Genomic DNA, 27,096 nt, shown 5'->3' with positions numbered 1-27,096 from the left:
CAAAAAGAGACAAGAGAAAGCATTTCACAGTCATCACTAGTGTCAGCCACAGAAGCAAACATTTGTAGTCTAAAAGATACACATTTTGTAATGTAAAAGCCCAAATCAGCACTTAAAGAAAAATAATAGATATGCTCCAGGAAATATCTAGTCCCCACTGCTGTCAACAGAGAGACTCCCAAGTAACATCAGAGGGAGGTGGATGTGAATTTCATCTCTGTCCATCTTCAGAACCTCAGAATTAAAAAAAAAGGCATGGTGATGGCCAGCAACAGCTATACACTAAAGGCCCAATTCATTTAGTAAAGAAAACTTAAATAATTTGTTAATCAATAAAAAGATGACTAAACGAGCTTGAAGAGATTTCATGTGTCCTCATCTGGAACTTCCTTTCGGCGCTGGGCTCGGAAATGACGCTCAATATTTATTGTCACTTCCCTCTGCAAATTTCTGCTGTTAGTTTTTCCAGCTGTTCTGATCCAAGGGTGCTGAAGTACTTGTCGTGCTGTGTAGCGCTTCTGGGGATCCACTATCAACAGCCTGGTTATGAGGTCTTTTGCTGCTATTATGAAAGAAAGGAAAGGAGAGAGGGGAAAAGAACAGTGACGTGATGATGCTGCCAGCTATACCTACACAAAACGTCCTTCTTTTTTCTTATTAGTTTTACCATAATGACTTTTGTGACTACCCCCAGGAGATATTCTAATAACTGGATTTAGAGCTAGTGACAGAAGGTGTTAAATCTCCAGTATACCTTTTACTGATATCATTCTCCCCTTCAGAAAGAGAGGAGAAAGTGAACGGAATTTAATCTTGAAAGGATGCTGAAGGCATCAGGGTAGTGTTCAGATTCAGAGGAATTAGCATTGGGTATCTTATCCCTCAAGAAGCATAGAAGTCACAGAATGCTGTTGAGCATATTCTTTAAAAGAGTGTATAGGGAGACAGGGGTTTTAGGGTTTCTGATTTTGAAGAGTGCACAAAAGACACCGTACTACTCTGCAAGAAGGGAAACACACAGACGCCATTGATCTCAATAGAAAATCCACACTGTATTCTACAGAGCAAGTATTTCATTCTCAGCTTTTGAGATTTCTGCGTACATCTTTACAATCTAATATAACCCTGGAGATTATTTTGGTATCTTTTTCTACACAGACAATTCATATAAGCAAAGCGAGGAAAAACCTTGTTCTTGCCTCAAAAAGGGAGGAATCCATTAAATCAATCACACCTAATATTCAGATTCATAGCCATCTATACTACCAGAGGACTAAATTCACATTTAAAGCAAACACATAATCACACAAAAGAGACCTGTAAGATACCTCCAAGTTCATTGAGCTCACTGTCCTGAACAAAAGGGAGTTCTTACAACTCCAGGGAAGAAGTCTGTCACTCTCAGATCTGCTATATACGCTGAATCTTACCTGCAGAAATATTGTCCCAGTATGGGGAAAGGAACTCGTAGTGACCCAGCTGTATGATCTGAAACAGCTCTTCTTGATCACGTTCCTGACTGCGAAAAGGGGGAAAACCACAGAGCAGAATGTAAAGGATCACACCAGCTGCCCACATATCTACTTCGAGCCCATAGCCTAAGGAAGAAAAGACAAACCAAAAGTCTTGTTTTAGAACGAAAACTCACAACTGGTAGGGAACTGTTTCTTTTTCATTCTGTTTTCCAGGAAACACAGCAGCTCTGCTCAGTTTCTCAAAAAGATGACGTCAGCAGAAGAATAAGTGGCTGGTACACCATGCTTACAAGCTGAGCTGCTCTGCCTGTTAATAACTACAGCTCTTACAAAGCGCCTCATGTTTCACAAACACTGTCTCACAAGGCCAGTGTCAACTGGAGACTAATTGAGAAAATACAGCATATAGTTCTAAAATAGTCCTCCTCAGATTCCCTTCAAAAAAGCATGAAGAAAGTGCCAAGTTTCCATTGAATTTGGATATAACTGGAGATGTGCAACCCAGCTCCACAGTAGAAAAACCAGAAATAGCTTTGCTTGAGTCATCAACAAAACTGACTCCTTTTCTGGTCTGAATCTTTTTGAAGTCTCCAAAATTTCTTCTGACGCAAAACATGTTTTAGCTTATTACATAAGTTTAACATACATGTTCACAATGTTTTTGCATCATTAGGGGCCTTGGAAGGTTATTTGTGTTACAGTCATGAAATGGGGCTGACTACCCTCAGGTAGCAACATGAACTTTTGCTCATTTTCTCACTTCAGCAATTACGATCTATGATATTTTGCGACTTGTCTGCTTAGAAATCAGTGTTATATTACTACAGACATTAAGAATGCAAACATGACTGATGTCATGCTTGTGTTTGTCAAAAGCTAAAAGGTTTCCTTTCCTTTCACAGCTTATGCTGCTAGCCAACCTCCTACCCTGCAAAGACATATCAGTAGGTTGAAACATTCTGGAACATTTCCATGATTAGACAGAATAATTGTATGATTTACGACAAATTATAAATATATACACTCACCCTTCTCAGCAAGTATTTCAGGGGCAACATACGTTGGTGTTCCACACACAGTAAATATGGGTTTTGTAACCTGCTTTGCAAGGCCAAAATCTGCTAGTTTCAGTGTAGTAGATTTATCTGCATTATGCTGAACCTATACTCAACGAAAAATACATGTATTTAGTCCACATGCATTTTAAGACAGCAAAACAGAAAGGAAGTAGTTAATAATAAACAGGAGGAAGTTCTAATAATAGTGCCTTCAAGTAAAGCAACATGAAACGGAAACAGTATTTTGATAAACAGTATTCAGAAAGTGTTTTTTCCCCTCCTCATACTAAGAGGGTGCGCATATTTAAGAGGACAAGCAATAAAGGGAAAAGAAAATTTTGTTCTACAAACTCTGGCACACTGTAATTTCCAAGAAATTGAAAAAGAAGAAGACAAAAAATAACCAAGACTCAATTAAATGTTATTATTTACTCTTGGGAAAGTAAACTCTTCTTTTCCCTGGGGAAAGCAAAGAAGAATGCTGTGGGTGTCTTTATGCTTAAATGCAATATTCCCAGGTAAGCTACTGACTTTACAGTGTCACTTGAAAAGCACATCTCCATCATATCAGTCTAACAAAAATAAACCCAAAACAATCAAACAAAAGCTTTACTTTCTTTGCAAATTACTCTGCTACTCTACCTGCTGCCCTGAAAATGAATGAGTCACAGTCATCACATAGTAAGAGTTGGAGAAATGGATCCATGCAGAATGTCCTCCTAAATGCGTCTTTTCAGCAGTTCCCACCTCTTACATTTACCTGGAAAGTAATCAAAACACTTTTTCCCATTCTAATTTTGTTTGCATGGGTCTTTAGCATTAATTTGTAATGCAGTCAATGAAGCATCATTTTAAGAAAGAAAATATGTCAATGACAGACAGTGGGATCGAGTGCACCCTCAGCAACTTTGCAGTTGACAAGCTTGAGAGACGCGATGCCATCCAGAGAGACCTGGACAAGCTCGAGGAATGGGCCCATGTGAACCTCATGAAGTTCAACAAGGCCAAGTGCAGGGTCCTACACTTTGGTCAGGGCAACCCTCGGTATCAATACAGGCTGGGGGGATGAAGGGATCGAGAGCAGCCCTGCCGAGAAGGACTTGGGGGTGCTGGTGGATGAAAAGCTGGACATGAGACAGCAACGTGCGCTTGCAGCCCAGAAGGTCAACCGTATCCTGGGCTGCATCAAAAGAAGAGGGGCCAGCAGATCAAGGGAGGTGATCCTGCCCCTCTGCTCCACTCTGGTGAGACCCCACCTGGAGTCCTGTGTCCAGCTCTGGAGCCCTCAGCACAGGGGAGACATGGACCTGTTGGAGTGGGTCCAGAGGAGGGCCACAAAAACGATGAGGGGTATGGAACACCTCTCTCCTATGAGGACAAGCTAAGGGAGTTGGGGTTGTTCAGCCTGGAGGAGAGAAGGCTCCAGGGAGACCTTATTACATCCTTCCAGTACTTAAAGGGGGCTTCTAAGAAAGATGGGGACAGGCTTTTTAGCAGGGCCTGTTGCGATAGGACAAGGGGTAATGGTTTTAAACTAAAAGAGGGCAGATTCAGGCGAGATATAAGGAAGAAATTTTTCACCATGAGGGTAGTGAAACATTGGTACAGGTCGCCCAGAGAGGCGGCAGATGGCCCATCCCTGGAAGCATTCCAGGTCAGGTTGGATGGGACTCTGAGCAACCTGATTTAGTTGAAGATGTCCCTGCTCATTGCAGGGTGGTTGGACTAGATGACCTTAAAAGGTCCCTTTCAACCCAAACTATTCTATGATTCTATATTCAGTGGCAAAGTCATGAAGAATGTAGCAGTATAATTAAACACATCAGTATTCTTAATACTGGTGACTGATATTCAAATATTCTTTAAGAGGTAAAAAAATGTAATGATTTGCTTGGAATGAAAAATGGTCTGTCTCTGGAACTATGCAGAGCAGATCAGCAGCTAAAATGTCTACAAGAAAGCCAAGGAAATCTGGACTCTGGTTTTGAATGGACAAACTGGAGAATAATGCAACAGGTATACCCCCATGCTTTAACACCGCAGTTTGCCATCACACAGTGCTTGAGAAAGGCAAAAATTCAAGATGGTCTCTATAACAAGACAGCTAAGGGCACAGATGGGACAAAAGTTGCTCTCCTACATATTACGGCTGACTCATCCCTGATTATCATCTCTATAGAAACTGTAACCATTCATTCAATTTTGATCAAGAAAAAAGTTTTTTGTTTTTTTAAGAGAAAATACACCTTGCAAAGTAATACATTATAGCCTAATCCCTTTTATCTTCTTTATAAAAAAATATAAGCACTCTTCTAGTTTTGATTAAGCAAAACATTTTGTGGTTTTTTCTGTTTTTCTAAGAAAAAAATATTTTTCAGTATGAAACTGAAAATAAAGTTTACTACAACCATTCAGACAAATGCTAGAGAAAGCTAAAATGCCATGCTCATTTTCTCCATTACATTAGTCAACTTCGTGACGATTTTTTGCCATGATGCGCTGTGGACACAACAGCTGACAAAAATGAAAAATTTACAAACTTACAAAGGTAACAGTTACTTTCTAGAGCAGCACCTATCCACATGATTTATATTCTAACAATAGGGAAATAGTGGTAGAATGCTACAAAAACTCACGATTTACATGCTCAATTTTATATGTGCTATGAAAATATGAACAGGAATATATTTTCCTATTGTATAAATAAAGCTTTTTAAATTATATAAGAAAATTATGTCATGTGGAATTTCAACTAATACCCTGCACGCTACTGTACTAAGACAAATAACACTGAAATGTTTGCCAGCAGGGGGGTGGGGAGGGCAGAGAACACACTGGTTTTAATCCCAATCCCAAAATCAGCAGGAAATGTCTTGCTTTGTAAAATACACTGTTGTACTTTTTCTTTTAACAGGATACCAGACTCCTAATCTCTTATCACAGCACAAGGTGGCAACACTGCACCATCTGTTCTTCCAGGAAAAAGACACTGTGCTTTCATTTTATTTGACAACTGAACAGGTAGGAACAGCATGCACCATAGGTATATTTTCACAGCTTTGCGACAATCATTTCAAAGACAGCGTGTAACCCATCAGCACGCCTGAAAACCTCATCCCAGAACTCCTCAGCATCTTTACTAACACTATGCTCAGAACAACTCAAAGTCATCTCGGACAGAGTGAGCATCCCCTTCATCCCCAACTTGTACTCTCCAGTCTACCTTTACATCACCTGGCATCACCTTGAGCATGCAAATATGCTTCATTGTAGAAATAAAAGCTTCTCAGGTTGCTTTTACTCTTTCCTGGAGGCCAGACTACTTACTCATAGCAGTATCACAGAAATGTACAACCTGCTCAAGAGAATTTTAGCCTCTGACATCTACAGTATGTGCTCTGTGAAACAGTGAGAACAAAGCAAAAATTAGATGAACATTAGATGAACATACTAGCCTTACTGTGACACCTAAAAGAGAGCTATTACTGTTTCTGCATTTGAAACTACAAAGAATGACTCCAAAAGTCCATTTAAAAGTGTTGCCTTGTCTTACCTGCCTATTGAGTTAGTTAAGATATGGAAGACAAGTGCTAGCACACTTTCTACAGACAGCCAATTTAGGCAATACAAGTACTTGTGTCCTTCAACTGCAAGGGAAGCCAGTACCTGCTAGTCTTGGACTAAAGGCAGTCAGAATTGCTCACTACTCTGTCAAATGCAGATGCCATAGCAAGATATTGGAATATTGTCTGAAGTTTTCTAGCTATCCCAGCCATACACCCAGAAAATTATAATATGCTAATACAAAGTCAAGTTCATCTTCAAAGAAGGGATAAGTTGATCTTTTCCTTTTCTCCTGTCTGTTGATGACTCCCAGCTCTTCATGCTCTTGTTTGTTTTCGTATCTACCTTGTGAAATCCATCAGGGCATTTAAGAAGATGATTTATAGCATTGGTGTTTCTCTGTATGCACATATATATATGGTAGCCCAGATTCCTGATTCTTCACATAGACATCATGAAAGCAAGCTAGCTCATGGGACGTTTTGTATATTAGAACTAGATAGACCTAAAGAAAAAGCACCACTTACACATCTGAGTTTCAGATATCCGTTGCTGCTAGCTAGAAGAATCTCTATAAAACATCTTACAGAAAATTCCCTGTGTAGGTTTATCATACTAAAAGCTCTCGACAGGTAACTAGCTAAACAGGATTTTAATTCAAATGCACTCAGAAATCTCTGACAGTGCTTTGAGTATATGTAAATAGTGTCACAAAAGCGAAGTTAAAGGACAGAAAGGCTATACTTGAAGTTCTTACACATATATGAAAACTTGAGAGAGAAAAAGAGGGGGGAAAGGAAAAAAACTCTAATGCATAAAAAGCTATAACACTTACATTATTTATAAAGCTGACTGTTAAACAATTACCACATTAGCTTGTTTGGGAAGTGTACAAGGAGGTGAGTTTACAATCATAAATACATACGCACACACACAAAAGGGGACAAGGATGTGGCTTTGGGTCTTTTACAGCTATAACCTGGAAAGACACCACTACACTTCAAAATTAACTTCTCACCCACAAGTCAAGAAATGCCAGCACCTGCAGAATTAAACAGTCCCTTAGCTAAGAATCTTGCCAGCAAATTCTGTTCCTCCAGGTAGCATTAAAGTAGCGACTGGCTTCTTTTGTGGGACCAAATACAACACATTGCTCATCCTTGGTAGCAAAGGTTTTCTTGCTGAACACCTAGTCCTAAATGAGGTGATTCTGCTAGCAGATGAGAGGGAGTCGGAGCAGCTGTCTTCACACCAGCTGTCAAACAGATTTTGTTTTTGTAGCGCAAGTCACCACCCTTCTGCCTGACAGCTATGCTGCAAGGAGTCTGATCATTGTGGGCAGACACTGTAGTGAAAGAGAGAGGGGGAAAACAAGAAAGGATGATGGTGGACTGTTACAGAAGTTTATAACTAGAAGACAGTTCCGTAAGAGGAACAGTAGTGCGGTGAACTAATAATTAATGAATAATTAAACCAGGTTTCCAACTCTCTCCTGTGTCAATAATTTTTACAATTCACTAGTTATCGAAGTGTATTTCCACCTTTTCCTCTGTAGGGACGGAAACAGTTTCCCTTCTTTCCCCAGCTGCCTATTTCCATGAAACTTATGGACATATTTTTTTTCCCCAGTTTGCTGTTTCTCTGTCAACACTGATAGAAATTAGCCACGAGGTTCCAAAGTCATTAGGAACAGAGTTAGATTCTCACACAAAGCAGGTTTACAGTAGACAAATGCATTTCCTTAGTAAAACAGACCAAGGATCTTTTCTCTTCCATTTCCCATTTGCTGAAAAGGGTTAGGGAAAAACAGTTGACAAAGAAGAAAGGACGAGATTCACCTGACCAAAAGACAACCCCAAAGCAGGACAAACAAGTCAACAGCCTAGAAGTACATACCTATTTCTGTCCTCTGCATACAAAGAAAGTCTAGGGAGACTAATTCGGACTTAAACATCCGCAGTGTAGGAATCTGAAGTAAAGCAAGAGGTATCCCACAACCTAGGACAACCCTGCAGGATGCCAGCACTTCCAGCATTGTGCTTCCTCTCCAGAAGGCTGCCCCCAACCGCTGACCCACCAACAGCCGATGACCCCATGAAATTTGTTTCAGTACTGTTCGTTACTGTTCAGCACTGGCTGATGTTAAGATTAGTGGCAGCTCTCCTTCCTACTCTGCTGCTACTGCTCCAGTCACTCTCAGGAGTCAGAGGCAGCATATTAAAAAGTCAGAAAAGCCAAAAACTTGCTTAAATGGCCTGTATTTATAGAGGTGCTTATTATTGGGTGCATGTGAGCTACCCAACACTATCAAGAGCTTATAAAGTCATTTGGCTTGTTGAATAGACTAACTTTTCAAAAGGATGCTTTAAGTAAATGATACCTAATACAGGTACTCACAGCTAATTAGCAGCAAGGTGAAATTGGGACACGTACAATCTTCTTTCCCATAGTGTTTGGGTAACACTGTTCTCGTATGACAAAACACCTACTGTTTAGGTAGGCTGAGGGCCAGTCTGTCCTTGAAAAATATTTTCTGACTGTCAGAATGGGCAACATGGTTATTTCAGTGCTACACAACTTTGCCATTGCCAAGCAGTCTCTGCTTTGCAGTGCTGTGAGCTAAATGTGAAAACAACCAGAATGAACCTGCATCATGCCTCTCTTTTCTTACCTGCATCACTGCGATGATTACATATTATTGAGAGAAATGAAGCACTTGGTCTCAGGTGTTCCACATGCACTAGTTTCAGCAAATAGGAAGGAGCAGAGCCTGGTTCATAATGGAAAATCGGCTTCTGGAAAAAGCCCTGCAGTTGTAAGTGAAGTTTTGTTCTAACCGCAAAACGAGGCATGAAGGCAGGGCCCAGATGCATACTTCTTCCTGCAAACCAGCCATTTGCACTCACCGTCTTTTATTTGCACATACCACATGCCAAGGATTTTCATCAGATTAAGCAGGATGCATAGCAGGACCTAGTATAGATACTAATGGTTCGTCAAAAAGTTTGGGAGCAAACCTTTCAGGCCCAGCCTTGTTCAACCTCTGCTTGTCCTACAGGCTATGCTGCTGCATTTCTCCAGGAATTCACACTGATTTCTTCCCAAAATTAATTCCCTTAAAAAACTGAATGGCACATAGCACTAAATAATCTATTACCTTTTCTTCTGGCTAACTATGATCTTCCACCAGCAGATCAAATCCAATTTGTTAGAGACTGGCAAATATTTGGTGTCTATCTATCAGGAAATGTGGAATCCTAGTACAAGAGTGTAACACATGATTAGCAAGGGAGAGTTGCTTACTGTTAGTGTTCTACAATGGGTGTCTTGTCAAGTGTCAATACTGCAAACATTTCTATGCATATTCACACATGTGAGTAACTCTATTGACTTTAGTGCTGGATGCAAAGAATGTAGCCTCAGAAATGTGATGGAAAAAAAGAACTTTTCTCTTTGTCATGAAATTAGTATTCCAGCTAACTTCAGTGTTGTATTTCACCAAAACACTCACATTTTACTGTCAGATTATTTCAATCAACTGCATTATACTTTTGCTCCTAAGAAAATAAACTGTCACAAGATAGAAATCACTACAATAGAGGACTAGCATGGCAGTTTGCAGGATGTCTTACTGCAGTGGACAAAAAGTCCACCAAATAAATAAGCTAAATTAGCAGTTTTGATAAATTTTGGTCTGCAAGGAAGATGCCTTATTATTCAGTGCTTGCTTCATGCAAAAAAAAAATCTCATTGTTGCATACCTAAAAGTCAGACACTAAGTAACAGGCTTAATTTCCAGAAAAATACAAATGCTCACTACCCGTGAAAACCAGGTAATTTTTGTTTGAATTTCTATCTGCAAGCACTGCTACCTGCAAGGCACAGCAGATTTACATGAAGTAACCGCTAACGGTAATTTCACTTCAAAATTGTACTCATTTTTCCACACAGTCCTGCCACAGCACATTATCTCTGCACAGTATTTGCTTAAAAATATTCAAAGATCCGTAACTAAAAGGAAAATAAATTCAACTCCTGCACATATGCAATGTGTTTGCCAATACCTACCAAAAGATTCTCTGGTTTGAGGTCCCTGTGGACAATGTTCTTGCTGTGAATATAAACCAGTGCTTCACACAGGTCAGTGATCATGACAGCAGCATCATGCTCTGTGAACTTCACACTTTCTATGATTGCATCAAATAAGTCCCCTCCTGGGACATACTCCAGGATTAGGTAGATCTCAGCTTCTGTCTCATACACTTCAATTAAGCTCACTATATTGGGATGAGAAAGACTCCTAATGATCAGAATTTCACTTTCCATCATGTCCTCTTTCCCCTTCAGCTTGGATTTATCAACAATTTTCATGGCATAGATCTGATTGGAGTCACAGTGGCGACATTCCTTCACCACTGCAAAGTTCCCATCCCCAATAGTTCTGCCAATCTCATAGTGTTTTTCCACATCAGTTCTATTTTTAATGGCATGCCTCCGGCTTGTGTTTTCCAATCCCTGAGCCTTGTTTTCTTCTTTATTCACTCTGCGCTCCCCTGTTTTTTCTCGTCGCGCCATGTCACTCTCTCTACTTGTGATATTCCCCTCTCTTCTGGCACCCTCCTCTTTAGGTTTTTGTCCCTCTCTGCCCTCCCTATGTGTTTTAGATAGCTTCTCAGCATCCCTCAGACTGTCTTTCTTTAGCCAACCACTTTGGTTCATTACACAGCTACTTCCATTCTCTTCCTTCGCTTCATGAGTTAGCTGCAGCCCTTCTACAGGATTCTTCTTGATTTTTACTACTTCCTTCCCATGGTTTTCATGTTTCTCCACATCCCTCTCCTTCTCAATGCTCCTTTTTTGCTTCTCCAGCCCTTCATTAACATTCCTATGTAGGGGCTTCCACATCCTCCTACAGCCATTATCTTTCCAACCAATTTCTTCATCTTGCAGACAACTTTCTGAAGATTTTTGGCAATTCCTGGTTTTTGCATTTCTTTCTACATGGTACCTCTGACATGCACCTGTATTCAGGTCTCTGTTCTCAAATGAGGCCTCAGCCCGCCTTTCCCTTTGTAAGTTTTGTCTGGCCTGCCTTTCCTGTTCACACTTCTCACACCTCACCACCTCCTCTGAACTCTCTTCTAACCTGTCCTCAGGACTCCTCTCATGGTTAAGGTACCTCTCACTTTCTCTGTTTTTTCTAGAAGGCTTCACTCCTTGTTCACCACCCCAGCTCTCTCTTGTCCACTTTTTTTTGTTTCTCATTTTTGCTTCTTGCTTTGTCTTGCCTTGACTTTTTCCTTCATGTCCAGCTAACAGTTTGGAAGGCATGCCATCACTGCAGTTCTTGGTCATTTCTGTCTCATCAAAGCCACTGTCCACTTTTGAAGTCTTGTCATACAGTCTGCTCTTCAGTTTTTGGGACTGCTCCTCGTTCTGCTGAATGGCAGCACTGGCAGCATAAGGATTTTCAGGATAAAGTTCTTGTAATACCACTTCCAGGTTCTTCAAAGTGAGGGGTTCCCTCCCCATAGCTATGAATGCATCACCTTCCCTGAAGAAGTCAGAAACACTTCGAATTTCTCTGCCTCTCAGATTGTAAAGCTTTCTCACACGGTCATTCTTCCAGCGTGGAAATCCCAGAGCTTCTGAAATGTCAGCCATCAGCTGTTCAAAGGTCTGAACTGATCTCCTGTTAAGAAGCAAAGTTATCCTTCTGAGTGTGCGTCCACCAGGTTTCACCACTGTAATAATCCTTGGCTTCACTGGACTGTGCTCTGAATGTATTGTGTGAAAAGCGTTCCGGGGATTAAAAAATGGGGACCTATGACTGCTTTCACTCAAACATGGTTTTCCGCAGTTTCCACGACCAATGGGAGGACAAGTCCCTCGTAGTTTCCTCTCTTTTATTTTTGAGCTTGCATTGTGTGACGAATGGTCAACCAAGCCTTGGCGTCCTAAAGCAAACAAAGAGTAGGCATATTATTCATTTTACATCACCAGATCTTTCTGAGTAATAGCTTTCTACATATCAGTGCACGTGACACCTCGGAGAGTAAGGGTACATGCATTCAACGCTTACAAAGAACTTTGCCAGTAAGGACCAACTCCACATACATGCAACTACAAACATTTTCAAGTTTGTGAGAAAATGTAAATGCACTTTGTGACAGAGAAATGCTATTCAAAAATAGTAAGATTGGAAACAAATAGATCCTTCTCCTAAATCCTCCCACCTTCAGGAAATCCTCAAAAAGATGGGGTTACTTGTGCCAGGATTGCATCCAGATTGTTTAGCATCCTCTTATGAATTTACCTACCACGAACTCACTCAATCCCTTTCTGAACCCAGTTACAATTTTGGCCTCTGTAAACCCTGTGGCAACAAGTTCCACAATTACATTGCATAAGGTAAAAGAAATTAATTAATTCTGTTTTAAAATTGCTACCAGATGGCTATGGGTATGCAACCTTATATTCTGATAAATAATGATCTCCTCTTCACTCTCCCTGGACCACTAATTTAGTTTCCAAACTTCTATAACAAATTAAGTAAATGAGATTCTTTTTTAAAAGTATTACTTTTGCTATATTTTTACAGCAATTTTATAGTATATTTCATAGTAATGTAATTTAATTTTTCCCTTAAAGAAAGGCCTTCTTAGTTTTGTTTGATAATTGGGGTCCTGGTTTCCAATATTTTGATTTGACTTCTTTATTCTAAAAATTATGTAAAATCACACAAAGTCCTGAGTATCCTGTAGGGACATTAGCAATTTTCCCTCTGCTATTTCATCTTAGAACACCAACCAAAGAAAACAGCACCATTCATTACATGTAATTCTGAAAAGTAAGAACGGAAAACATAGCACATGGTTGGGGAGAAGCCAAGCTATAACCTAATTCACTGTCTATAAACACAGCAATAAGGTAAGAATAAAAATGTCCCCTTAAAGTACTCTGATTTCTTATACTTATTAAAACTTGATTACAATGCAATTCTTTTCAGCCTCAAGAAATAAACTTTCAGAATGAGATCACAGAGGGCTTCCAACTCCATTTAATAGTCTTGCAGTTCAGTTGGGAACAAATATTCACTATGTATGAACTAACAGGAACAAGTCAAAAGAAAACAGCCAGAATAATTACCAAACCATTACAAGGAAATTCCCATACACAAATGTCTTCTCTCCCAGAGAATCCCACCCATTTTCATACATGACTATGATTACATACTGACAGTGCAGTGGGCAAATCCACAAAGGAAAATATGCACATATGAGTGTTTTCTTGGTGCTAGGGTTAACACATGTGTTCGAGAGTTCTGGCAAGCTTAAGCCTACTACATTTTCGTTTTCAGCTGCTGAAAAGCCATTTTTAAAATGGCTTTTGCCAAAAAGCTATGTATTTTTATTTATCCTTTTCATGAAGGCATAATAGCATGAAGAAGAAATACACCTCCTCACCTACATCAAAAACACACATGGGAAAACTATGACAAGTGCTGCAGCATTCACTTGCTCTGCCTCAAAAATAGCAGATCCAAAATGCCAGGGGTTGAGTGGGGAAAGCACACGAGGAGACACTGCTACAAACCGCATCCAACCTGCTGTTGGCTTTGTTCAATGTGCGATGATGGACACTTCTTAGTCTTAATACTCTCACCAGCTAAGCACTATGTGCCCCTCAGCATGTCCCTTAACTCTTGTCTTCAGCTTCTTCCTCTGCAAAATGAGATAGATGCTTCTTCTCCAAATAAATATTTCAAAGAAGCCCAGTTGCCACCACGTTGATTGAAGACGTAAGCATTATATAAGAGCTACGTGTGACTAACGCTTGGTGGTTGTACAAGTTATTTCTGTCTTCATTCTGCTTTTTAAGGATGATCTCTTGTTATCAAAAGATGACTACATATGTGCTAGCGATTTTTCAGCAATCAGATGTTTACATTGCACCCAGAATAAAGCCTACAGTGAATGGGGGGGAAAAAAAAAAATCAGATGTAATTAGAGTTCTCTGAAATTTAAATCAACTCCAGAACATGTTGGTTACCAGGAACTGCTGAACCTCTGAATTAACATTTCCAGATTCTTGTACACCCACTGTCATCAAAGCATTACCTTGCTTATGGGAACAGGGCGTGACATTTTTACTGCTTACAATCTTGGTACAACATAAAAACAATGCTGCACTAATAACGACTTTTCCCACAGGTTATGTTTCTCCCAGCTACGCTGCTATTATCACACTTTTCTACAAACCATTCATTTTAAGTGCCTGGCTGCACTGTTGATTGTTTCAATTACCCAAACATCAATAATGTTTTTCCTTTCTTCACTAAATTGGCTAAGCTTTAGACAGAAACCAAGTTTATTTTTTAATTCTGTAACTAATGGAATAAGAGCAGTTTTATGTAATTAAGAACAATCTAGGAATGTGTTTTTGTGCTTTTTAACCTGGCTTAATATCTGGCCAAAAGCAGTTTGACACGAGACACAAGTTAATATATAATCATTTTAGGAATAACATTGTGTATTTTTCTAAGATGAAAAAGGAAGTTACATGAATGCTTAAATCAATGCGCAAAGGAAACTCCTACTGTTTGCTAAGAAAAGGGGAAGTGTGAAATTTTGCCAAAGTGGTCACAATGACTATATATTACATAAAATAAAAAAATAATTTCAATTGTCTGTTACAACTATTTCAGTCATAATTTCTGTTATTTTTCAGTTATGTTATATTTATTTTAACTGATACACATGAAGACAGCCTCAACCTGTCAGAAAAGTGCAGTAAAAAAAAAAAGCAGTAACAAGCATTTCTAAAAAGCCTTCAAAGGTCACACACATACACAAATCCTGTAGCTACAACTCATATTGCTTCAAAATCTTGTTTCCATATTTATATATGAGTGGGACAGTGGGAAGACGGATGTGGGATCAGAAACACACTTCAATGAGTCTGAGTATTGGCAAATTATACATCAGAGAATAAAACGTGCTTCTTCTTTTACTGTCTTACTTAGCTTACTAAGCTAAGGTTATCAAATACCTGTATTTCTTACGTTAATATGGATGGATGCATGTATGCATCTGTCTGTTTTTATCCATATACACATCTATCTACATATGCTGTGTATCACCAAGTAGCAATACATAGGATGATACAAAGATTACGAAGGCAGAAAAGCGTAGGGGAGCAGCATGGCCAAGAGGGCTGCTGAGGACTGTTGCTGTGGAAGGGCAGGGGTAAGGCAGCACGGCTGGTCAAGGGCACTATGCGTCCCACCGAAGCTGTGCACGTGGGCACAGACAAAGCTGGGACTCGCAGAGTGACACAGAGTTCCAAATGATGAAGACATGATGGTCCTGTAGGGTAAACAATCACACCAAGACCCTAGAGAACCAAGGGGGATGGGACAAGCAGGGATTTGGGGGCTTGAACAGGGAGGGAGCAGGGACAAGAAGTTTAGCACCTACTGACCAGAGCACAAGCGCTCCCAGGAGAGAAAATCATTGCTGCAGGGAGCACAGCTTCTGCGGTTGATTTTTAAAAGCCAATTCACAAATGGTTTGTGATAGTCACAGTCAATCCCACTGAGTGGGGGTGAAGGCACAGGGGGGAAAGCATAAAAATTCCTCTAGAAAACTTTTCCTTGTAGGGTTTTGGCTCATACTCTGGACCTGGAGTAAAATAAAGTGAATTCAGAAGACTTAAGTTCTGAACTGTAACTGTATACAGAGTTACAGCCAATCTATATCTGTATTGGGTTTGCATGGCAAGGTTTCAGTAGCAGGGGGCTGCAGGGGTGGCCTCTGTGAGAAGCTGCTAGAAGCTTCCCCTGTGTCCGATAGAGCCAGTGCCAGCCGGCTCCAAGACAGACCCACTCGGCCAAGGCCGAGCCCATCAGCGACAGTGGTGGTGCCTCTAGGGTAACAGAGTTAAGGGGGCAGAGGGGGCACAGCAATTACAGCTGGAGAAGAGAGTGAGAATATGAGAGAGAAACACCTCTGCAGACACCCAGATCAGTGCAGAAGGAGGGGCAGGGCGGGCTCCCGGCACCAGACAGAGATTCCCCTGCAGCCTGTGTCGAAGACCATGGTGAGGCAGGCTGTCCCCCTGCAGCCTGTGGAGCTCCACGCTGGAGCAGATCTCCACCTGCAGCCTGGGGAGGACCCCACACCAGAGCAGGAGGATGCCCGAAGGAGGCTGTGACCCCGTGGGAAGCCCGTGGTGGAGCAGGCTCCTGGCAGGACCTATGGACCCACCCAGAGAGGAGCCCAGGCTGGAGCATGTTTGCTGGCAGGACTTGTGACCCCACGGGGGACCCAGGCTGGAGCAGTCTGTTCCTGAAGGACGGCACCCCATGGAAGGGACCCAGGCTGGAGCAGTTTGTGAAGAACTGCAGCCTGTGGGAAGGACTCACGTTGGAGAAGTTCATGGAGGACTGTCTCCCATGGGAGGGACCCCACAGTGGAGCAGGGGCAGAGTGTGAGGAGCCTCCCCTTGAGGAGGGAGGAGCAGCAGAGACAATGTGTGATGAACTGACCACAACCCACATTCCCCGTCCCACTGTGCCACTTAGTGGGGAGGAGGAAGAGAATTTTAGAGTAAAGTTAATCCCGGGAAGAAGGGAGGGGTGGGGGGAAGGTGTTTCAAGATTTAGTTTTTATTTCTTATTATCCTACTCTGATTTCATTGGCAATAAATTAAACTAACTTCCCCAAGTCAAGTCTGTTTTGCCCGTGACAGTAATTGCTGAGTGATCTCTCCCCATCCTCATCTCGACCCACCAGCCTTTTGTTATATTTTCTCTCCCCTGTCCAGCTGAGGAGGGGAGTGACAGAGCAGCTTTGGTTGGCACCTGGTGTCCAGCCAGGGTCAACCCACCACAATATCTTAAGAAATTGCCTGGCTACCCCATCTACAACAGCAGAGTAATGGGATTTGCCACAGGTCACCTATTCTTGCAACTAAAAATTTACTGCTACCCTTTGTCCTTCAAAACTTATCCCTTCCCTTGACCAGTCTATAAGTTTTTGTTTGTTAATTAAAATATTTCCACTCATCTTGCATTTCTTCTTGGCTCTCCTGCTTGAGACCACAGTTTTAGTAATTAATGGAATGGTTTACCCAGCAGCTAATTTTGCTATAAAGTCACAGGTTGCAGTGGAATTTTTACAAGGAGTATTACAACACATTTTAAAACAGAAGGCAACATTGAAATAGGATGTAGTTATGGCATTGCTTTCTGTGAATACAATTGTGTTATTTAAGCCCTGCATTTTCTTTAGAGGGCCTTGGATCAATATGAAAGCCTTCACTTACAAAAGCAGCCATGAGAACTCCCCAAAAAGTTAGCAGCATTATTCATGCAAGTAAAGTTGCACATGACAGAAATTGTGTATCTGGGAGTTGTTTTGACATTTTGGTCCCAATATAGCATAAACAAAATACTAAAAATGTTTGTTTTTTCCTTAAGCTCCAGCAATTCCTGCTGAGGGCATGCAAAATAAAGACCATAGGGAAAAAAAATCAATCTTAATTGGAACCCAAAACATTTCATTCAAAGTATCAACAAGTATCTCAAAGTATTTGAGGGTGAAAAATGTCTCTGGCCTTTAACTCAGAGCAGCCAAGTATGTAGTTCACACAGGTTTACCTGTGTGGATCAGCAGTCAGCTCCAGGATGCAATGAGTCCTCTAGAAGTATGCCACCTTCATCTCCTCTTCTTGCTGTAAATTATTAAATGTTGCAACTTTCAAGGCTAGTGCACACTGTTAGTGCCCAAGACCGAAGTAGTAGTATGACAAGTCTCAATGTACTAAATTAGTTACACGGAAATAAAATATCAGGCATCCTTTTACAGCAAGTAAATTTTACATGGGCATTATTTACAGCCCTACTGTTGGAAACACTTCAGAGAAAAATTCACCAGTAGAGTCATAGATGTAGCATTCTCTCTTTCCTTTCCTCCCAGCCATCCTTGCCTCCCCACCATGCTTTACAGCATGGACATTTTAGGACAGAGATTTTGTTTGAGTCAGGACTGGTGGTTATTTCAGCAGCAACAAAATGCAGTCACACTGTGTCAAGTTTGTCCAGATAAAATCCTGAGTAGAAAGTCAAATTTCACAAGGACTGGATCAAGAAAGTGTCAAACATAGCAGGACAGCTATAGTTCCAGCATAAGCTCAAAAGGCTCACACAGCTTAGAGGTATGGCAGACCTTGAGGACCCCCAGCATGCTTCAAGCCAAGCTTCAAGAACGTCTTTTCCCCTGTAAAAGCTACTTAGTAACTGCTAGAGGAGGGTCAAGCACCAGAACTGAGAAGACAGTTTGTCTCTCCATCGTCTTGGCAATCCTGTGGTGCTCTTCTGTGTAGAAGTGGTTTAATTCAGACAAAAACGGACTGAGCAGATCACGAAGGAAAAAAACATCTGAAAATGGGGCAGAGGTATTATGCAAGCCATTTTGGTGGGAGCGCGGTGTCTAGATGCTTTCAAAAACCCTACCAGCTATCAGGCAGAGACAGTAATGTTAACAAGAAAAAGTGGAAGTTGAACAGTTGAATCAAAAGTTTGGGACTGAGTAAAGGTGGCTGGGCCCACCACACAGAGACTGAGACTCAATAAGGAAATTAAGGTGACTGGAAATGGCTTGTCAGAGGGAGACATGAAAGAAAACATGGATTGATTACAAGGATTTTGCTACCAAAGGAAACTAAGACTATAGACAAACATGTACAGAGACAGACGAACAGGACTAGGGAAAAGGCGGGAGGTCACTCTGTCCTTCCGTGTGTTTTGGAAGACAAACTGGCCCAGAAAAGGCAGGATTAGAAACTTCTTATAAAACAGGGTACAGCAAAGGGATTAAAAATGGAAGTTGATTGGGGAAATGCCAAGGAGAGACACAATGCAGTAGGAGCTGGGAAGAAGAGATGGAACTTGCAAGGAGAAAAGAGGAGGGCTGCAAGTAGGAAAGGGAACTGGAAGGGACATTGCTTTTCTGGTACCACTGTGCAGAAGCTAGCCCGCATGCAGCGGGGCCAGACACTGAAACTGAAAAAGGAAGCCTAGTGAAGAATTAGACTGTGAGGATAAGAGAAAAGAAGCTGTAAGAGGGACTGGGACAGACTGCGGGGAATGGAGCAAAATAGGGCCATAGTTAGAACTGTCTGACAGCAATTCCTATTAACTTTGATACTGGCTGATAGCAATTTCTATGAACTTCGCTGACAGAGTGGAAGCAGGAGAAGACTGTAATAGTGAAGTAGTAAAATGTGAGGATGAGAATAAGAGGGGGTTGGGAAGTCAGGTTAGATGCTGGACTTAGGCAAAGGGACAGGACTGGGAACCAGCAACAGAACTATCCTCACATGATCTGTTCCTTTGCAGTTCTTCGTAAAGGACATCTACGTGCTTTTGTTGTCACCATATTAGTTCACCTTGGTTTTTTTTGGTTTTTTAAAGAACTGGATAAACTACATGCACAGAAACAGGTGACTATATTAAGAGAACATTACCAACGTCATCATTAAGGTAGGACAAAATTAAAGTTGTCAGCCTGACTTGAATACACCTCTTCCTTGCATATGAGATAGTTTAGAAGTGCATACAGTTTTCCTATGTCTACGCCAGGGTACAGTGGATCCTCTTTTACAGACAAACTGGAATCAGGACTGTGACGTAAAAAAAAAAAAAAAAAAAAAAAATCTGTTGTCCGTAGAGACCTTAACTTCTGCAAATAGAAGAGCTGAAAAGTGTGTCGTGAAAGAATACAAGAAGAAGAATAGTTTCTCTGCATAAGGGAGTGCAGCCCTGAAGAACTGGATTTTGTCTCAACCAATTCCATTGAGTTTCAAAGTAATCAACTTAATCTAGATTTCTCAGAGAGGTTTACATTCTGGTGGCCAAAACAATATCCTGAGACCTGATCCGGAAACCTGCTCAGTGCTCACAGCTGCAAGAGAATATACTGGAAGAGGTACTTCAGACACAACACACAGATAATGCTAAATCATCCCAAAATTCAGGACCTGGGCATCTCAAGTTGCATTCTTCCCCAGATTAAAGTACTTTTGACTTTATTTCTTGCACCTTGACTCCCACTGAATGCAGTTCACGCCCTCTCTTTACAGGTATCACAGAGATGCTAATCCATGTTTGTTGCTGTAGCAATAACCATGGCAGAAAAGCCTACAAGGTAATAAGCCTGCATTAACAGCAGGGTTAAAAAAGCGTGCAGTGAAAGGCACAAACAGCCAGGGTACACAGTAAGTAGATGCTCATTAGGTAAGCTTCGTCCATCATATGCACTGATGGAGCCAGAGACCCTGGGGGGAAAAAAGCAGCATCTGATAGTATAATTAATGTTTATATCTTAATGCACAGGAACAGGGGTTGTGGGGACAGCACTGCTAATCAATAGTCAAAGGCTTGACTTTGTAACCTGAATAACGTTAGATTATAAGTAACTAGCCTCATAGAAATATATTTTTTTTAATACCTTGAACAAGTCATATATGTTCAGAATACACTTGATAGTAAGACAGTTATAAAATATACTACGCAATAAAATATTACTGTAAATCATATGGTTTTATAACCATGGTTTACTAAACCAAACAAAATAAGCACAATTAAGTATTTTTAGAAGACAAAAGTGTGTTTTATCCAATTGCATAAAAAAAATTAACTCATCATGGTATTTGCACAAATTTGTATCTGCATTAGCTACTAGTGCACAAGGAAAACAAAACTATAAGCAATATTTAAAATATTGAACATCAACTGGAATCCTCCAAGAACAGTTTTAATACAGTCACAATGAAAAAAAAAAAAAAAGAATCAGTTTAATTTCTATACAATCATTTCTGCTACCCTAATGGGCATCTCCAGTCATACTCATGCCAGCACATACATGTCAAATTTGCACTAGTGCAATGGAGATCAATCGCTGACCCAGTCTCACCCAATTTATAAAAAACTAAAATCACTCAGCAGCTCAGGCAGTATTCTAAATTCAGTGAAGAAAAACTAATTTGAGCTAATCTACAAAAAGAAAAAAAAAAACAGAATAATATGTCTATCTCATAAACATACAGTTTTAGCCCTAGAAGGTCCTATAAAATTAGTATGACAGGATTCCGAGTTCATTATCTTTCGCAATTTCACATCAAGCATGCTTAAATTCTCATGCAATATTATTTTTCCTTTAACTGTCAGCCCTGCAAACTCAGCTGTGTGTCAAGTTGGGTTCCTTAGCTCCCACACATCACCAACAGAACTAAAGTTTCTCCAGGCCAAATATGTCTTTTCCCATTAAGTGAGTGCCAAAGTGTCAGCTGCGAGGAAAGAAAATGTCCTTAGTGGCTACTACTAGAGTGCAAGAGTATGGGAGACACACACCTTTGTACCCACTCCCTGCCCTCATAAGGGCAGGCAAGAAGACTTCAAAACTTTGCATCACACACCATGTCTTCAACATATCTGCTTTTTACTTTAAGAATAAAAGCTTTTTATTTTAAGAATAAAACAAACATCCATAATGTCGTGCAAACTGGAAACTAGAGATCTCCAAATCTTTCAGTCCCATAAATGGCCATTCTCATCCTTCCCCAGCCTTTCACTCGAGAAAGAAAGAACGGACTCCACTCCCTTCTCCCTGCCCATTTCTCTCCCTCCCTTTTCACTGCCAGTTTTGCGACATAGACCTCTGAGTTTATCGGAGATCCTAGAGGGCAAGGAGTACCAGAGCAGCTAAAAAGCAGGCAGATGTTGTAGCAAAGGAGTTCCTAAGATGGGAAAGACTGTCTGGAGGGACAGCCTCGGTGGAAAACCTTGCAGCTGGCTGGACTTCATCTGAGGGAGAGAGTCTGAGAAACGCCCATATCGGATCCCTCACAATGGCTAGATGAACTCTGGATTTTTCCATTCTGAGGACGGATAGTGCCTTTGTGTCACCCCCAGTGTGGGTGCCATCCTGCAGTGAAATGCATGTAGGAGGCTCAGCATGCAGCAACATGTGACCATATTTACTGTATGAGAACCGTGAGGGATAAATGACATTTAGCAGCCACCTTTCCTTCTTTCTCCTCAAAGATCAGCTCAGGGTTTTCTTTGCCTCTCCCCCACACTTCTCCTTCACTAAATGTACAGAGCCCCTTTGCAGCCTGCCCCAGCGCTCCCCTGCCCAGCTCCCCCCAGGATGGAGCAGCGGGGCCCAGCCTGCTGCAGGGCAGCCTGCTTTGCTCTCTCTACCTCATGCTCCCTTTTCCAAACTAGCAACAGTGCCTAGGCAAAAATTACCTTCCCAGGCACTTGCCTCCTTCCCCTGCAGGCCCACAGCCACACCACTGTACAGTTTAAGATTTTCTAAATCAAGCCATTTGTAATTAAAAAATAAAATATTTACAGCAAACACAGATGGCTATTGCCATGTGTTAGTGTTAAACTCAGCTGAATCACACCCAGAGCAGCAGATGAAGGTAAAGATTTCATGTAGTCTGGTAATGAGTCACAAGTGCCATAATATATTTTTTTTTTTTAAGAGCAGAACCCCACTTTTATTATCTTCTTTCTGACATTTTAAGGGTAGCAAATTAAAAAGAAAGCCCTTTAAAGAAGTATACAGATGCATGATCTGTAAAGACTAAGTGAAATGTAAGACTGCACGTGAAATGAATCAGTGCCTTTGGAGGTGTGAGGCTCAGTTTAACTTGTTACCCTGCATAAAACCAAAAAAAGAATATTATGAAACTGCTCATTTATTTAATTTCTTTCAAAGATGACAGGCTGTGTATCTTATTGGGAACAGCCATGGCTGCTTTCTGCAGTTTGACAGCTCTAGGGTCTGCCCCAGTAACCAGGGAAGTGAGCTATGCAGTCCAGGACCTTCCATCAAGAACCTTTCAGGAGAGGGACAGAACTGACAGAGGGAAACAAAAACAACTTACACATTGCAATATTTGCCAGGATTCATCTGGCAAAGCCCTCTGTGTGCTTCTCAAGGCTCAGTGTACAGGGAGTTTCACTTTCATATTGATGCTCTTAACTCCTGAACTACTATATATTTCAAATTAATTATTCATGTTTCATCACAAAGTAAGCTTTCACTGCTTTTTAATCCTGTTAGCCAACGTTGCCTCAGTCAAAGGAACAGGATTCTGTTTCTTCTTGTGGGAGATTTTATTTGCATTGCTTCCTAAATCTCAGCTTGATGACTAATTGGTTGCAACTGAGCAAACCCAGTGAAAATAAGAGAGCTTGCAGAGGTATCACCGAGGGTTTAATTAGGCTTCCCGATCTTTTATTACCAATAACTTTATTGCATAACTAAAGGAAAGACCCAGCCAGAGTTTGATTCTCCATCTGTTTTGCAAAAGGGGCAATTACCCAGAAGTTTTCTTTGGAAATTTAGCACATTTTGGAGAGGTTAACTCACATATAAATGTAGAATTCCCAACCCCATTATTACAGAACCACTTTTTCAAAAAAGACTTTAACATATAAGTCAACATTCTAAAATAAATTGTTTTGCACAACTTATAAAAGAAAATGGGTTTCTCAGGCAAAACTCTAAGCCAGTGCTAATTAGACTTAAAAGCACAATGACAAAGCAGAAATATCAGGATTTTCACACCACCAGACATTTCTCAGCATTTCCGTTAACTACATTATTTGGGGTGACAAGAAAAACAAAAAAATTGGACTATATGCACAGACTAGCAACACTCATTGAGTGGGAGATGGTGTTTTCATAATGATTATCGAGAGCTTCTTCTAACAATACATGACATAAATAATTGTTTTGCATTCTTACAATAATTAGACTGAATAAACTATACTAGCAACAGAGGGAAGATGGTAAACGTGCCTGATTCATTTGCAGTGAAGGCAAACTACTGCTAGGTAAGATGAACAATTTGCAAGCATTACCAAAACTCCAAATTTATATTAGAACCACTGGAGGCAGTAGCTCCCCTTCCTTTTTTCATTGTTTCCAGTATCCAAAAGGACAGAACCCATATCCTGAAAATTAGAAAAACCTGGAAAATAGTATACTGTTAAAAAAAGAAGTGTCACATTCACCTATTTCATCTACTACATTTTTCAGCTCTGATCCAAGTTGCACTGAAGCTAATTAAAAGATTCACATTACCTTCAGTGAGATCTGGATCAGATCTAACTGAGGCTGCTAAACTCTCCATAATGCTAGTTATATTTACAAGAAAATCTATATAACGCTCATTTCAAACGTTGTTAAATGTTTGGGAGTCATCAAGTCAAAGAGGAAAAGCAGTGACAGACACCAACCCAATTCGCCCTAGAGCTGTTAGAAAAGAAGGAAGGACCACCAGCTTCCCCAATTTCTATAAAACTACAGACGTTTCTGCAGAAAACAAATTAAGCTAAGTAATCTTAGAAATGGGGAAATGAATCCCACACAACTTCCCTTAGTCACCACATGCTGAAAGTCACGCAGATGCCAAAATTGTGAAGCTCTGCAGAACATGACTAGAAAAAGCAGCAGTGCAGACAGATACAAAGCGTATATAGTGACACTACCAGATAAAGATACATTCAAGACTCAGGTTAGCATGCCCAAGTTAATTAACTTGAATATTAAAAAAAACAAAACAATAAAGACAAGATAACTTTAGCACATCTCAAATTCAGAGGCTTGGTGAGCCAGTATCTTGAATTAAAACCCAGTTATCTTATCTTTGCTGACAGTTTAAGTCCAATTAACCAATTCAGGTTAATGAACCACAGATGGAGGTTTAACAGAAGCTAGCTCTCTGCTGATGTGTCCTAACAACCTACAGAAATTTTCGTGGAAAAAGTAATGCCATTTCAGGCAATCCTACAAGAAAGAGACTCTAACTCTGCAGGATCAGTATTATCCAGAAAGCCACAGGACAGCTTCCTGAGATATAAAATGCAACCACCTCTTGAGGAGAGCATTAACAGAGTTGCTATAATAACTGCACTTCTACTACCTAAAGTAGCTGTAATATGTTTTGTAAGCTTGGTTTCACTTGATGGCAGTTTTGGAACTCTGTTCTGGTTTTCAACATTTCAAAGAGTCAAAACTGCATTTAGACCATACAGAAAACACAGGAAGTGTCAAGAGGAAAAAGGGGGGCTAAAGAAATGCGAGACAAGGAGGTGGGAAGACAAAGGTGTATGCAAACGTGCATATACGTACATTTTCATTTCTATATAAAGCTAGTAGCAAAAGCATGCATGATGAACTATCAGGTTTGGTGATAAACTCTTAGATTATCCCCTCACACAGGTTGCAATCTAAATGCTCAGAGGAAGAAGCCAGAATTTTGTTATACTGTTGAGAGGGTTTGTTTGTTTTTTTTAAATGAAACCTTTCAGTACACAGTACAGCAAAAGTTTCACTTTATGAGTTTTTTTCCAAACACACTGCCTCACAACCTGAAAACTGTTCCATTAGCTCAAACCAGTGGCCGGTCCAGTCCTGCTGACATTGTGTACTCAACATCCCCCAAGAAAGGCAGAAAATAACACTGTGCAGTGAAAAGTTATGGAATAGTTTTCCTATAAATATCTGTTCTGTTATTAAATAGGAGCAAACATAAGTGAGGTAACTACAGAAGTCAGGGGATACAAGGGCACAGCCGGATTCTTCCCCAGAGAGGTTTGGCTACCAGATGTCACAGCATCCACATATGACAACAGCCCTCCTCACCCTTTCAGCCCGTGCCTGTAACCCGCGTAGCTCCAGCTTGTGGTAACTTCCCAGCTGAGAGAAAAATCACAACCTTTAAGTGTGTTTTCAACACCCAGTTGTGCAACAACTTAAAATCTTTACCTCGCTCGCTATTTACTTTTTTTTGCAGAGCATCGGTGCTCTCTGAGCAGCCCATGAGCATCTCTTCCAAGCGAAGCATACTCACAGTGATTATTAAGAGTACGAGTTACTTCCAGTCTTCAATTTGTATTGCTGTACAGATAGACACGGTGCGTGCCTTTCAGGATAGTAAACCCTGAGTTCCCATTCAGGCTTCAAAGCTTGCTCTTCTACCTCGCACGGCTGCCGGGGCGGCCCCTCAGCCTGGGAAAAGGGGGGACAGGTAGCCTGACCCCCAGCCCCCCTGTGGGAAGCAGCAGCCTCTCGTTCCACTTCCCAAAGGCTGTGCAACGAATACACTTCATTAATTTCCACTACGATACAAATCGGGGGGCGGGGGGGGGAAGGAGGCTTCTTTTTAATCAAAAATAAAAATAACTGAAGGAGCAGGGTGGAATAACCACCCCAACTCCGCACTTTTGGGGACACCCTTTTTTAAAAGCCTTCCTTCCCTCCCAAAGCCCTCGCCTCAATCCCACCGCCAAGCGGGAATCGCTCCTTCCTCCGTCCCTCTCACGCCGCCAAGAGCTCCCCCCGGCTCACCGCAACCCCACAGACCCGCAAGGACCCGGGGCGGGGGAAGCTTAACCGCAGCCGGAGCCGCCTCACGCCCCCCGGAACCGGGGCGTGACGTCCCCAGCTCGCCCCCCGCCTCCTAAAAGGACCCCCCCGCCCAACCGGCCACCTGCCGGGCAGGGGAGCCGGTGACGGGGCGCAGAGGCTGTCCCCCGGGAGGGCTGGATCGGGGGAAGAGGGCACTCACCTGCGCAGTGGCCGTAGGGACAGCAGGAGCTCGCCGCGGGGTGCAGCGGGGGCGGCGCGGCGGCCGGCATGGCGCGGAAGCTCGGTTCCACTCGGGCCGGGCCGGGGTCTGCCCGCTCCGCGCCGCCTGCGGCCGCGAGGGCAGCGAGAGGCTGGAAAACCGGCGGGGAGGCGGCGCCGCCGCGCAACGGCCACACCAACGGTCACACCCCCACAGCCCTCCCCCGCGCTGGCGGGCGGGGAGCGGCCCGCCCTCCCGGGGCAGCCCCGCGGGACGGCACCGCCCCGCCGCCATCGCCCCGGGCGGCCGCCCGCCTCCCACCTCTGTCAGCTCCCGGCGGAGCC

The 27,096-nt window shown here is 41.8% G+C and overlaps 1 protein-coding gene across 1 annotated transcript; it reads right to left on the bottom strand.

Moving 5' to 3' along the window:
- Positions 1–365: 365 nt before the first annotated feature.
- Positions 366–26,822, bottom strand: DCLK3 (doublecortin like kinase 3; the record flags this gene model as incomplete). Its single annotated transcript, XM_081996971.1, has 5 exons — positions 366–562; positions 1,431–1,598; positions 2,504–2,636; positions 10,166–12,054; positions 26,753–26,822. 5 exons carry the CDS (start codon positions 26,820–26,822, stop codon positions 366–368), a joined length of 2,457 nt encoding a protein of 818 aa, XP_081853097.1.
- Between the last annotated feature and the right edge of the window lie 274 nt (positions 26,823–27,096).

This window comes from Phaethon aethereus (assembly GCF_964289735.1).
Source record: "Phaethon aethereus genome assembly, chromosome: 2".
NCBI classification, from domain to species: domain Eukaryota; kingdom Metazoa; phylum Chordata; class Aves; order Phaethontiformes; family Phaethontidae; genus Phaethon; species Phaethon aethereus.
The sequence above is the reverse complement of the archived record's forward strand: the minus strand, read 5'-3'. Positions and strand labels throughout refer to the sequence as shown.